The sequence below is a fragment of the Colias croceus genome, chromosome 1 (genome assembly GCF_905220415.1).
Source record: "Colias croceus chromosome 1, ilColCroc2.1".
In the NCBI taxonomy this organism is placed as follows: Eukaryota; Metazoa; Arthropoda; class Insecta; order Lepidoptera; family Pieridae; genus Colias; species Colias croceus.
Genome location: NC_059537.1, coordinates 10,585,088 through 10,600,525, shown reverse-complemented (window position 1 = coordinate 10,600,525; position 15,438 = coordinate 10,585,088). Strand labels below are relative to the sequence as shown.

At 32.1% G+C, this 15,438-nt stretch overlaps 2 protein-coding genes across 3 annotated transcripts in view; one reads left to right on the top strand and one right to left on the bottom strand.

Moving 5' to 3' along the window:
* The window catches only part of LOC123691700 (cleft lip and palate transmembrane protein 1-like protein), a 31,085-nt gene extending 25,649 nt beyond the window's left edge, over positions 1-5,436 (bottom strand). For both annotated transcript variants that reach the window (XM_045636236.1, XM_045636228.1), the window contains exons 1-6: positions 5,101-5,436; positions 4,796-4,982; positions 4,563-4,699; positions 4,206-4,488; positions 1,569-1,757; positions 528-730 (exon numbers count right to left, since the gene is read on the bottom strand). In XM_045636236.1, the coding sequence (XP_045492192.1) occupies positions 528-730; positions 1,569-1,757; positions 4,206-4,488; positions 4,563-4,699; positions 4,796-4,982; positions 5,101-5,369 (1,268 nt within the window). In that variant the 5' untranslated portion in view covers positions 5,370-5,436. The remainder of the gene's footprint in view (positions 1-527; positions 731-1,568; positions 1,758-4,205; positions 4,489-4,562; positions 4,700-4,795; positions 4,983-5,100) is intronic.
* A 474-nt stretch (positions 5,437-5,910) lies between these two features.
* Positions 5,911-13,316, top strand: LOC123691238 (protein PF14_0175-like). The gene is made up of 2 exons (XM_045635544.1): positions 5,911-6,005; positions 6,144-13,316. The coding sequence occupies exon 2, from the start codon at positions 6,253-6,255 to the stop codon at positions 13,027-13,029; it is 6,777 nt and encodes a 2,258-aa protein (XP_045491500.1). The 5' UTR covers positions 5,911-6,005; positions 6,144-6,252; the 3' UTR covers positions 13,030-13,316.
* Positions 13,317-15,438: the final 2,122 nt, after the last annotated feature.

The window sequence follows — 15,438 nt, the reverse complement described above, 5'->3', positions numbered from 1 at the left end:
TTCTTTCTTTTCTTTCTGTAAAGTTGCATATAGTAAATTATTTTTTGAAAAATAAGGTCATAAAGAAGTTTCACTTCCTACGTGTGTACAGTACACGCACACATTTTTGATGTGACAACGTCTTATAATTCGATATAGCCGGCTGCACGCACAATAAAACATGACTCATGCGGCTTTACCTGGCTCTGAGGCGTTCCATGTAAGGATTGAAGTGCAAGCGAGAGCGCGGAACGAGCGACAAAGAAGCACAATCGGCCTTAAGACGTTGTCACGTTCAACTATCGTCAGTAAACCGACTTTACGGACAACCTAATTTTTTTTTAAGCTATTGCATAGCTTCTATCGCGGACCTTGAGGGCGGAGACCGAATCGAGAAATTCCGTAACGAAAAACCTCACGCTCCCCACTCCGACGGGCGGAGGTGTGGCTTGAAGGCATAGCATGCAATAGCTTTACCGCTTCAGTCCCCGAGTGCCACACGTCGTTTTTTTTTCATCACTGACAGAGCGCATCAGCTCTACTGTCACCTCTTGTGCGGCTCGTAGAGCAGCGAGTAGAGCGCGCCGGCGCCGCACAGCGGGTAGAGCAGCAGCGCGAGGTAGCGCATCGCCTCCGCGTCCGCGCGCGCCGTGCTGCGCTCGCCCGCGTCCGCCGACCGCTCGCGCCACACGCGCACCCGCCACCCCGACACCGACACGCGCACGTGCAGCACTTTCGTCACTTTCCACGCCTAAAAATACAAGAAATAAATAAAAATCTATTTATTCATATTAAATCACAAAGAAAAGTATATACTTCACACCTGTACTTGAGTTATTAGGGTCTAAAATCTTATTTGAGAGTCGATCCAACTGTTTAAAAGCCTGATAAAATAAAATTAATCAAAATAATATTGTATTAATAATTTTTTAATTACTTTTTGAAGTTATACTTCTTTTGGCGCGATGGAGAAAAATGATGAGAGTGAATTTTTACGATGCGCGCGCACACCGACACCTAAATTTAACAGCATGAAGTTAGTTCTAGGTGGTATGAAAATTGATAACTATGTTCAAGTTGTATATTCTAGTATTTTTTTCCATACGCCAAAGAAGTATAACTTCTAACGCGTTTACATAAGTACACAAACGCTTTTTTTTTAATTAAACTAGTTAAATTTGTTTCCTTTTAGATGATTAACAAAAGATAGAAAACCAAAACAACAGGGGCCTTAGACAAAGTAACAATTACAAAACGATAACGAAGTAAGAAAAGGCAAAAATGTATGGAATTGACATTAGATAGACCACGTGATCTAACGCGGCGTATGTCAATCCCATACATTTTTGCCTTTTCTAACTTCGTTATCGTTTTTGAATTGTTACTTTGTCTACGGCCCCTGATTATAATATCTGTTAAAAAAGATTTTAAAGAATTTCGGATTAGGCATTTTCATTGACTTAAAAAAAGCTTTTGACACTGTATGCCACGAAAAGCTCCTTAAAAAGTTAGAAAACCTAGGGGTGACTGGCAATGCTCTCGTGCTTCTTTTTCTATTTCTGACCCTTATTAATTAATTTTATTATTACCTCTATCACAGCACTGATTCCAGCAGGCACTAGCACCAACAATGAAGTCTTTTCATCAACCAAGTAAAAGAATATAACAAGTTGGGAAAATGCGCGCCAAAACACCGTCCTAGCAGACAAGCCGGCTAGTGACCGTTTGCTTCTCCAGAATGATACGTCGTTTTTGAACGCCAAGAAATCGAACAGGAGCTGAAAGGATAAATCTTTTTTTTAAAGAACTTCCCAGTTAAAATTAATATCTAAGGACATTTTATTAGTTGTGTATTATGTCTCTAAATTCTATCTATTCTATCAGTTAAAACTTAAATTCTTGTATTATAATGGTATGAAATCTAGACAAATATTTATTCGAAAGATAATGTTTATAGCATAATACATTGTGAGTGTATTATCATAAAGTGTAATATAATTAAGCACAATCTTTTGTATGCATGTGACTAATTTAATATATTACTAGCGGTCCGCCCCGGCTTCGCCCGTGGTACTTACATGTTTAAACTATCCTATCTCTCAAGTTGGATCGAACTGCACATGGTGTGCGAATTTTATTATAATCGGTTAAGTGGTTTAGGAGTCCATTGAGGACAAACATTGTGACACGAGATTTATATATATTATAGTCCTTTTCACGTAGGATGATTCCTGTGACACTTCGTCGTGTTCCGAATTACGTATTTTATGTTTAAAACGCCAAAATAATTTTAGTGCATAGTATTTTTATTTTATGGCGGCATTAATACCAAAAATATAAAAATGAAACATCTTAAGCTTATAAATCAAAAACAGTATTGTTTAGTTTATTATAATGAAAAATAAAATAAAATAACACAAAAATATAATACCTACGCAATTCGTGTACATATAATCGGCGCCCATCTTGTGATCGTTTTTCAATCGATTCAATCGTCTGTACGAGTGCGTCAGCCTTGTATACAAGTTGCATTTTTATATTGATATTTTACGTGTTATTCTGTTATTGTTACTAATTGTTGTTGTTGACTTTTTTTGCTGTTGTTTGCTAAGTTTCCTTAGTTAATTGTTGGCGAAATGCCGAAAAAACTAATTTTGGTACTTTATTCAAATCGATTTCATTTCCATATAAAATATTATCGATTATCGGAAACAATTGATACGATTTCAATAAAGACATCTCTACACGTGTCAATAATCGATGTGTCACAGAAATCATCTTAGGTGGAAAGGACTATAAGATGTTAACACATTTGAGGTTGACAAATGAATATTAATTCTATTCATATATTGTTAAACAAGTAATTTTGCATAGAGCCATTGAAATAAACAAAATTTCCGCTCAACAAATAGCTAAATAATTTTAAGAATTACATAATACTAGCGGTCCGCCCCGGCTTCGCCCGTGGTACATGTTTACGTTTTCTCTACATAAGAACCATCCTCGTACTTCCAGGAATATAATAATAAAAAAAGAATTATCGAAATCGGTTCAGCCGTTCTCGAGTTATGGAATTACAACGAAAAGTGGCATTGATTTTTATATATTAGATAGGTATTATGTTAAAAAAAATTATATAACATGGTCTGATGTGTGACTGTATAATTATTATTTTTATAAAGAAAAAAAAATTAAGCAGAAAAAATATATTTAACAAATAAAACATAAAATTTAGGAAATAAAAATCACCAAGTAATGAAAAATTACATAGAACATTTTGAGCATAGGAATAAGATAATGAAGCATGCACATTGAAGGACAATGTGTATGTTAAAAAATATGAATATAAATTAGGCAGTGTTATACAAAAAATGTCTGTAACTAATAATTATTTTGACTGTTTTGTCAATACCTATTTGAAGAGGAACCTCTCATTAATCAAACTGGATGTTTTGTAGGATATTTATTATTATATTATAGTAGAGCCATTTTAATAGGCAACATTTGACAGTTCAACAAAATTCAACAACGTAACCTAGTAACGACGACATAGAATAACATGATATTTCGTTTTGTTAGAACTGCACATTTGCTTAACTTTTTTAAATTATGATTACATATTTATAATAATAATGACCGATAGAAGTAATTTTAAGATTTCATTTTACTGATAAACCATTCTAAACATAATAAACAATTTCTGACTTGAAGAACTGACGTCGCTACAATTTTGTGTCAATAAACCTTTTTTCTTTTTAAATACCAGATGTTACTCTAAAAATCGAAATCTGACATCTAGAATCAAATGCATTGATTACTTGTGAATAAAAATCATCATAAATTAATAAATTCGATTGACAAATGTTTCAAATCCGTATCGATTAATTCACTTTAATCGATGTTTTTATACAAGTTACATCTCTTCGAAGATAAAATTGATAGACGTCAAATGTTGCCTATTAAATTGGCTCGACTATAATAATAAATATCCTACAAAACAAATAAATTTTTTATTATATTAATGTAATATTTTTGCATTAATGTTTATCCAAATATGTATCAGTAAGACAAGAGGAATAAATTTGTTACTGTAACAATCAATCTGAGAGTAGTCTCAGAATATTATTGTGCTAGGAATAATTAATAAAAAAAACCCTATTCTATTCATAAAAAAACCCTATTCTATTAGTGTGAAAAAGTTAAAAAAAAATATTAATAAAACTCACATGGCAACTGGCGATCAAGACTGTTGCAGACAGGAGATATAAATTTGTATCAGCGAATATGCCTTTAACATCGTCCACATCTTTCTCACTGAAACCCAGACCTTTCAACTGCTCCAGGGCTAGTCTCACATGCAATGCAAGCCGCAGCACTCCATAAGATGTAGGTGCTACATCTACAGTTATATTCACTTCTGTAGTTTTACTTGTCAATAATTCTAAATCAGAGATTCGAGACTTCAAAACATTGTGATGAATTATTGGTAGGAACTTATCTTTGCGAATCCTGAAATTTTTTATAACATGTATTTTTATAAAAGTGTAACATTTAAATTTAATTTGCTATTATTTGGAACATACTTCATGTAAGGATATAATTCACCAGGAACCTTTGTGGATGGAAGATTTAAATTATCTGTTAATATCGACAATGGTGCTACTGTAGAAATATGTGCATATGGTCTTATCTTCTTGACAGGTTTTTCCTCTTCATCTTTCTGAAAATTGATTATTGAACATTTCAATAAATATAGTTATTAATGTCTAATTTTTATAAATATGAAGAAGTACTTTAATTATAAAGACATACATACTCCTTGCCAAAGATTAAATGTTTCAGCCTGGGGTTCCATAAATGTGATGAGTGGCAATGTATGTACTGCTTCCTGGCGGAATATGTCAATAAAATCATCATATAGGCGATTTTCGTCCAGTAATACAGCATGCATATACAGTGAACCATTATTTCGTGTACTGCGAGGTATGTTTAATTTCACAACCCTAAAAAAAGTATGGACTTAGTAACTTTATTCATTGAGACCATTGTGTGATGATGAACATCCTATTCATGTTACGAACTTTAAAATTAAATAGGAATATTTTTTATTATGAAACTTACATCTTTGCTGCCTTACGATAATCGAACCTTAGGGAAGTGTGAACTTTATTTACTGCTGCTTCAGAGTATCCATTTCTGTAAGGATATTCCTTTACAGAAGTATACAATACTAAATGTTGCAAAGGATTTGAAGATAAATACGAAGAAAAACATCTTTCGCCACGACTACATTCGGGCGGTATAAATATTTCAGCTAAATTCCATATTGTATTAATAACGTATACAGCAAAAATTAAAGATATTACTAAACTAAACGAAATATATTTCATCGCAAGAATAATTTAACGTAATGAAGAAAATAGTAGGACGATGCAAATTTTGGATGTAGCGCAAAAATCTAAAAATGTAGCGTTCCAACGTGAAATAAATGCGAACACAGATTAAAATGCGAACTTCAACTTCAAACTTCAAAGTTTGAAGTAGCGAAGATCTACTATTGACATTTGACAAGAATTGACTGAACTTTATTTTAAAATATTTTCAAATTAAGATTAAATACGGACGGATAAATAATGATCTAAGGGATAAATTGATTGCTTATCTTATTTATAACAACAATGAAAAATGGTAAATCTAAATAAAAATACCAATATCATTTATAGGAAATCAATAATCTATAATTGGTAACATTTACTTACATATTATGGTGTTTTATTTAATTAAAAAATAATATTATAATTAGTAGTGGATATAAATATATCAATCATTTATTTATATGTGTATATTCATAGATAAATTTAACATACAAATAATTAGCTATTTTTTTAAGGGTAATTTAATCTACGTTAATATTTTTACAAACTAGCAATACGTTGTTATACGCGACAGAAGTGCAAGGAACGTAATAAATCGGTGTCTCCAAGGAAATAATATTGATGTTTTCTAAAATTTAATACTTGTTATAGGTAAGTACGAGAAATATTTACGAGAAATTAAGTTTTAATTCATGTGCTTATTAAAGTTTTAGATATAAAGCTTATGTGGCAGTGTTTTGACAGTTGTCAATGAATGTGTATGTGTTTGATAATTTGTTTATTTTTCAGAATGAACAATACTTTGATTGGAGAAACAAAACTGATTTATTACGTGAAGTGTACTAGAACATAATTAAAAAGATGCAAAGAAACCAGATTAATTTCTGTATTAAACATCATGGCCATGGACGCTAAAGATTTACGAACAGACTCTGCTCTAAGTGCGCCAATCAACGATGGAAATGCAAGCTACAACCAAAGTAGCAGTCCGCTACAATCAAATCGAAATAAATCATATCAAGATATTGGATCAAATTCATTGGGTAAAGTGGAATCGCAGGCCACGCGACCGTGTGCTATTATAGGCCCCGATAGAGTATTGCCACCGCCCCCTACCAGCGATGTATATCTCAAAAAAGCATCAGTCGATCCATGGTCATGCAATGAAAATGTTTACCGACATCAACCAAATTTTACACAGAAATTACCAGATTACCAACAAGTACGGAACATATCACCAAGGCAAACATTTCAAGAAAATATGCAGCGTATCATGGTCCCGCCTTCCTATAATTCATCTAAGAATATAGATGATTCTAACTCAAAAAATTCTAAAGTTGATATGCCATTAGAACTTAAGTATTGTGATGTGCCTTATACTATTAATCCAATTAATGGACAAAAAAGTATTAGAAACTCAGACTTACCTTTAACAAGTGTGAACCCGGCTTTTGCAAGAAATGTTCCACCCCATGTGTGGGCAAACGGTACCGGTACAAGACCCACAAGGCCTTATGGTGCACCTGAGTATTATCAGTATCCTGAGTTATCTAACTTTACAACCCCAAGACCAATGTTAAGGCCTCATCGAGCTCATCATGATGATGCTGCTCAAGTCAATGCTGAACGTCTCTACCAAGAAGGAAACATGCGGTTCAAGCCATACCCAACAATAAAGGAAAGGTATCCTCAAGCCAGGTACGATTATCCTAATAACTACCCTAATACATTTCACCCACATGCACCTTACCCACCTCAGAAATATGATTTATCTAAAAGTATACCTCCTCACCCTTATCCCATGTATTCACAAGTTCCTATGAGACGAATTGCGGAACCAATTTTAGATTCATACCAAAGATCAAACCAACAAACAAACTTTAATCATTACCATAATCAATACATTCCTCCTCCATACGGTTCAGTGCCAGGGAACTGCATTCAAAACAAAATGTACACCCACCCATCTGAGTTATCAGCTAAACAATTAACACCAAATAAATTGCCTTATGATATGAATAATAAAATATATTTGGAGTACGAAAATAATAGAAACAAAATGTATCCTCCTGTTGACAATATGTATTATCCTGATGCAAATAGACCACCTGGATCTAAAAATGATGTAGTGTTACCCATCCACCCCGGACATATGCCATATAATATGCCACCACAATATATGTACAGAAAAGACAACATAACAATGAAAACATTTGACAATGTACACTTTCGAGGTGTAGACCAGAATGTACATGTTAATAGCCCTTTATTAAGACATCCTTTACAATTTTCTCCTTCCGGACTAGTAATATCACCTGCAGAATCCAACACAAGCAATGATGCCATGCAAACACTACAAGAAGACTGTGGCTATGTAAGTCAATCATCATCAGCTAGTGGAAGAAGCATTGATTCTGGAAACTATAGGATGCAAAGTGAAATGTATAGAAAACATGAGAATTTCTACAATTCAAATATGAAGAAATTTCCAAAACAAGCATCTAGGTCAGATTCAGTTGGAGATAAGAAAAATCTTAATGTCAGACAATTTTTGCAAATGTGGAATGAAGGTGAAGAGGAAGCAACTGATGGTAATATTGCCTCTAGCAATTCAAACAATTTTCCTAAAACTTCTGAGACAATAAGTAACCAAGAGCAACTTTATGTTCTTGGGCTTGTTAATATACCAACTGAAGAGTTATCAAAATATGAGCATATTCAAAAAATTTCAAAATTACCTGAAAATATAAAGGGTTACAACAGTATCGAACTTCTTGATCAATATGAGCAGCTGGTTGAATCCCCTGCGTTAAGACAAAGCAAAACAATCATGAGAGACTATCAGATGTCACCAAAGCCCTCAGTAAAACAACCCCCACAACTTCCACGTCCCGTTTCACCCTTAGATGTTGAAGCTAAAATAAGTCAATCAGTTATTCACAAAGAAGTAGGATGTAACTTTGAAATAAAGCCATGTAGCCCAAAAATGTTGAATGTAGAGGTTGCCACTCCTGTACAAAATATATTAGATGAAAGAGCAATAGAAAAGGTTATTAACTTGGGTATAGGCAACACATCAGTGCTCTCCAATAAGTCAGAAAACCCAACAACAAGCTGTAAAATGAATTCGCCTTTCATTTCAAATAATGACATAATGAAAACTAGTAATTACATATTTCAAGACCTAGAAAGTAATTCGGGTGTATGTCTTGCCTCTTTGCCTCGATTAGACAGTGATATAGAACTCAATTTTCCTGAAATAAATCAACAGTTTATAGATGCTAACAAATTTAATAATAACAAACCGGGAATTGTTAACTCAGATACAACACTTTCTACCAATTCAATTGAGTCCGAACCCAAATTTGTTACTGACAGAGCGACTCCAAAATTGAGTAAATATCGTAAAACTAAAACATATGACTTTTCTTCTGATGATATTGGTCACTGCTCTGCTATGAATCGAACCGACAGTGTAATAATAAAAAATCCAGATAATAACAGAAAGCATGAAGAGTTTGAGACTAATGTTACAACAATTATGAAAGAAAATAAAGGAACTGATGTTATAATGAGTATAACAGATAGTGTTATTGCAACGAGTAGACCTTCACCTTTAAAAACTGTTCATACAAATGACGATTGTAGTAATTCAGCAATTGATTTCAGCTTTAGTAAGATAAGTGAGAAGCATGATTATAGCACAGAGAGTAAAAATGAACTTAATAACATGCATATCCAAAAAAATGACCAAGAAGTAAAGTGCAATAATGGCATTGAATCATTAGAAAATTCACCTGTAAGAGAAGATATCAACAATGATAGTTCAGATGCCAATTTAATAAAAAATAAATATGATACAGATATACCTTTATGTTTGCCGTCTTGTAATGATATAAACTTACAGACTATTTCGGATGAAAAAACAAATACAGACGTACATAATGCTGATGACATTCAAAATAATGAGAATATAAACGACGATATGCTAAGGGAAGAACACCAGTATAAAAATGTTGAAGCAAGTTTGCAAATCACTGATTGTCTTGATATTGATGATTCAAATGTAAAAGAAAATATTGTATTGAATTTACCATTAATCGTGGAGGAAGAAAATGAGAATATAACAGCTTTAAATGCCACTATGAATACAAATAAAACAGAATATGAAGACCATTTAATAATTGAAAATACTGAGTTAATCGTAAACAATCAGGATGAGAAGGAAAAATCCAATTATAATGAAGATTCAAAAACCGAAGCGCAGTCGAATTTCGTCCAAACTAATAATGAATATATAATAATTAAAAATAGTTTTTATAAAATGAGTGACGACTCTAATGATGAAACGAAACAAGATGAGCGTGGGAACGAAGATATTTCTCAAAATAACTGTCTAACTAAAGCGTCCGTTGTTAATAATTTATTAGAAACAGATAACTCTCAAGAAAATCCAAGCCCTAAAATTTTAGAAGTCGAAAAGGAATGTACAGTCTTCGTAAAGAACACAGCCAAAGCTGACACTCAAATGGATTTATGTGTATCCGAAAAGTCTGACCATAAGGATATGTCTCTTCAAGTTATTTCATATAACAAGGCTAAAGAAAGTCACGTATTACATGATACATATGTAAACAGTAATGAAGGAGTTTGTAGTAAAGATAATTTACCACCAGATATAGCTGAGCAATTTTCAGAAAGCACAACAACGCAAAATGTACAACGTATGGCACAAAATAATAAACTCGAAATAGATAACACACAATTTTTATCAAATACAACAATAAGATCACCGTCGAGTAAGTTAGATTCGATGAAAATTGAACCAAAAATAATGAAATTAAATAACAATGATCATGTATTTAATGACGAAAATAAAACTGATATAATACAAACAAATAATATTAGTTCTGATAATATTATTGACTGTCAAAAAATATTTAATGTAGAAAATGTAAAATGCGAAAAAAATTTAAATATTCTGTCTTATCATGGCAAAGATACGGAAACGTCTCAAATAAAAAACCACGAAAAAAAAACAATAGAAATTTCTTCACTATCCCAATCAAATGAAGAAGAGATCCAAACCTCTATTAATATAAGCTTAGATTCATCCATAAATAGCGCACATAGCGTCATAGCAAACAATTCCAGAAGAGATTCAATTATAAATATGCTGGAAACTGCTAAAGTTGTACATAGCTTAAATAATAATACTGAACGAATAGTGGAAAGCGATTCAATTATAAATATGCTTGAAACTGCTAAAGTTGAACTAAGCTTAAATAATACTGAACGAATAGAAGACGCCAAAAAAATAGTACAGATTGAAGAAAAATCATATTATATTAGCAGTCAAGAAATAGAGCAAGTTGACAAATTATCTCCAAAAACAACTTTAGATCAATTTGAAATTAAAGAAGGTGTCTCATCTCAAGCACCAGGAGCTGCTGAAATTAATCAAATCAAAATGGGGAATACACGGATTAAAATAAAGAAATACTTTACATGTAAATATTTTTCATGGCGTATACAAAATCTTGATATGTATCATGAGGGTATTTACAAAGGTATAGATTATGTTGTGGATGAAAAACTTATGGACGGGCCCAACGTAGAAGATATTCAACAGCAGAAACTAGAAATGGATGATATCATAACTGACAAATGTACATACAATTTTCAAACATCAGTCTTACCATTGGAATCTGAATCTTGTGATGATAAAACCAATTATAAAGAACAATGTGTTGGAGATTCCGCAGAAAATGATTATAATATCTGTAATCATTCGAATGAAATTAAAGAAACGCAACGTTTTGAAGTTAAAAACACAAAACCAGAAGTATCCAACCGTCGTACTTTAAAACGATCCTTATCAGATTCCGCTCTTGTATTGTATACTGATATGGATTCGACTGAACATTCTATATTAAAAGAGCCAAAAAGACGAAAATTCACGGCTGAGGCAATATTAGAGCCTCAGGAACATGAAGATTTCTCTACTTTCATCCAGAATAATAGAAGAAATTCTATCTCTGCAATATATAACAATCAAAATGTATTTATTTTAATTGATAACGACGACGAATACGTTATTGCTCAAGATGGAGATGATAACAGTAAAATCTGTTTCACAGAAGTGTCGACTGCATTTTGTGATCCAGCTGACGCTATCCTTAATTTATGCGTCTCTAATGAATCTGAAGAAACTTCGTGTACTGAGAACTTTGTCTCGGATGTTTTTGAACCAAATGAATTGCAGCCTATAGAAAATGATGTAGTTCGTGACACTTGGGTGGAAGATATAGCTTGCGTGGAAACAGTTTTTAATGATGATGTTGCTGAAGACATCACAATAAGTGCACCTACTTCACCAAAAAGTTTGTCTAGGGATGGAAATGACGATGAAAGTAGCACGTGTTCTGATAGTGAAATTGATCATATATTAAAAATAAAAGAGATATATGGTGACAATTTGTGTATGGATGACGTCCAACTTGTTGAAACGTTATATAAAACACCTCAAATGGACGTTAATAAAACACTGGTCGACATTGAATCTCAAAATGGACAAGAAGTCTGTAATAATAAAGTAGCCTCTCCATTTACAATGGACGAAGAATCTATGTCCCCAAAATGCAATACCCTACCACAATCAGAACAATATTTTATAAGTCATGATATTAAAGAATTAGACGACAAGGAAAATCAAATTCACAAAAGTCCTTCACAATATGAATGTAACTTTGCCCATGTTGAAAACAAGTTAGACAGCAACGCATTCGAAAAACTGCAAGAAGATAGTGATTGCGTGGTAGATTCTTGCGATTTAAGTCTAGATGAATATAAATCATCTGAAAATCAAGACAATGATATCAATTATTCGACATCTAGTTCACCCGAAGTGTCATCCACGACATCAGAGGAAAAAAGCTCTAGTATTTTACTTAAAATAACGAGCGTAAATGGATCCAGAGTATCCCAAATAAATAGCGTACCGGACATTTCGAACGATTTAAGTTTTAACTTTAGCGAAATCAAGGATTATACATCAAACTATAGGCCTCTTATAACCAAAGCTGCTAAAAAATATATCCCTCCTCTAAAAGAGACGCAAGATCTTAAAGTAAAATTAACATTACCTCAACAAAGTCTTAATAAATTAAAACAATTGAAACGGGCTAAAGATGAACCTCACATTCCAAAAATAAATCATAATATAAGTAATCCTATACGACACGACTTTCCTAAAAAAATTAAACCAAAGTTTGAGGATGTCCTTAAAAGTATTGATGAAATTCAATTTAAAAGGCACAAAGAAAAAAACAAAAAACCTAAACACAGTATTCCCAAAGTAGTTATTAAGAAAAACGAGAACGGGGCACATTATGCTAGTTCTGAAAATAAAAAGAAATCTTATAATCCAGACTTAACTGGTCGAAAATGGCAGCCGTGGGTTTTCATAGAAAGAAATGAATTCGTCGATAAGATGGCACAAAGAAACAAGGTTAAAGCTGTATATTGTCACAGGAAGAAAACCTTCGTTTTAGCAGAGAAGTTTAAAAAGTATAAATCAATTTGTACTGCTAAATTTGTTATAAGTCAACCGACTTCTGATAGTGCATCATCAGGCAATTTAAAATATACGATAAGGCTGAAACATAACTACTAAGCTTTAGTTGAGCACTGTTTCAGTAACCGGTATTTACAAGTCTCTGACTGTACCGTAATGGATCCCACCCTAGGATGGTCTCGTATGTAACATTCCTTCTAACATAACTTATTGTATTATTGTAGTTACCTTTATTAGTTTATTGCGTAGATATATAACAGTAAATGAAGCCAAAATTTAATTAGTGTGATTAATTAAATTGTATGTTATAATATGATGATTCTATTTAATAGTGCAATTTTTCAGATCTGTAATATATTCGTTATATTATTTAAAGTTTAATAATAATTTTTAATAATAACTTTTGTTTTGATTAACTCAGATTCCAAAGTATAGTTTATTAAAGTTTTGTCTGTTGCACACTCTAAGCACTGAAATAATTTATCTTTATACATTATTATAATTATGTATTATATTCATAGAAAATTTATAGAATTTGTTATATTTAATTTTTGTTATTTTGTAGATAGTTTATGGTGTGTTTACGTATGTCATTCCTTTTAAGATATTATTAAATACTGATATTGTATACAAATACATAGTTACGTTATGTAATCATTACTAATTTTTATATTGTTTCGACGTGTAAATATTTTACTCCGACCATCAAACCTGTGTGGTGGTCACTATTGCTCATGTATTTTCTAAGCACACAATATAAAATTGTTCTTTCCCTATGAAAGATGTACCTGTAATGTAGAAAGTTAAGGGTGGAAGTACAAAAGAGAGCGATACAAAAAAAACATCACGATGATCGTATTTGTTTTAACTTTTGATTTGGCAATTGTAGTTTACATCGATGAAAATTTGGAGTCTTATACAAGTTGTTGCGTCAAAAGTAATAAAGTTATAGCGTGAAATAACCAAAGCCAATACTCACGAAATAATGTTGAGTAAACATGTTTCATTCAAAAAGCTTTTATATTCCTTTAACATTTTCGAATGTTTGTGATAACTGATAACACTTCAGATATTCCATATATATTTTTCATATATGCCTTAAAACACAAAGTGCCTCGGGAAATATTTACCCTCTGAAAACAAGTCTCCAGAAGCAATGCTACGCTTTCCTTAATGTAAACAGTGGGTTCACTTTTATCCCATTTTCAAAACTCAGTGCCTTTTGCGAGATACATAATTCATTTTCATTTATTTATAACGGTAAAAACGTCGTTTGAAATATTCCATGTTATAAAGTTCCAAAGATAATATCTTGTTTTAAAAATGTGTATTTTTGAATAAACAAATGGTATTTATATTCAGAATTTTAAAATATAATATTATGTAGTGTGATAGGATATAAATATATCTATATTTGCTAATCGAACATTTTTTGCGAAGCTTTTAAAGACTCAGATGTTATTTACACTATCATATCGTCCTGCCATTTTAGGGTCGATATACACAAAAGTCAACAAGTGTAGATTTTTTTTTCATACATGAAATGAACACATCTTACAGCATGTTTACAATTTTGTAGGTAGTGGCTCTATTCCAATTTGTCGATGTGATAACGCGCGAAATGGAACTAAAGTCTGCATTTGTTGCTAATGCGCCGACCCTATAAAGTCACTGATCTCATACAAATATGCACTCAGTATCGGATTGCACTTTGTGCCTAACCATATAAATATATTCATATTATTACAGGGTGTTATTTAAATATACCAAATAATGTGCTTTTATTTACCTATGTTGCCTTCGTAGATAAGTGTACTCTAAAAGTAAAATAATGAGTATAAAAGTGTTAAAAGTTTAGTGATTTACTGGACTGTTTAATTTATTTTAGATTTTAATGTAATTTTATTTATACTAAGATGGGTATGTTTAGAATATTGTTAAGTAATTGTAACAGACATTGTATATGTACAAATGTAATGAAAGGGTATTTCTACTTGATTTTACTGTTCGTGTTTGTAAATATTTACTTTCTTTTGAGGCTAAGCATATTCAATACCGAGTCTTTTGACTGATATTAAAATATTTTTTCTTTGGTAATACATTTATGTATTTATTTTGATCGTATGTTTGTTAGCACTGTTGAGTGATATGTTGTGTTTTCGTGCACTTTGTTGGCCATTGTTATAGAGGTAACTTTATAGGATTACGTTATATTATTACGGTTGAGCACTATTCGTTTGTAAGGGTTAAGGATTAAGTTTATATAGTTTTAAAATTATGTAAAATTTTGTTTGTGTTTTAATCGTTGAATGCATATCTTATTATGCCAGTAACGCACGTGATAGTGTATCGTGATAGACGTAAATATAAGCACACTCTGTATTGAGATACTGGAATTCGAGTGTGTTAAGTGAATATTTTTAATGGGTATAATATTTTTTCGAGTGGTACCTAGTTTTGAGAATTGTTCTAAAATTGACCAAATAAATGTGTTCTCAATAAAACGAG

Bases quoted from the DNA above. Each gene is read 5' to 3' on its own strand.
- LOC123691238 (XM_045635544.1), top strand. From the start codon at position 6,253: ATGGCCATGGACGCTAAAGATTTACGAACAGACTCTGCTCTAAGTGCG.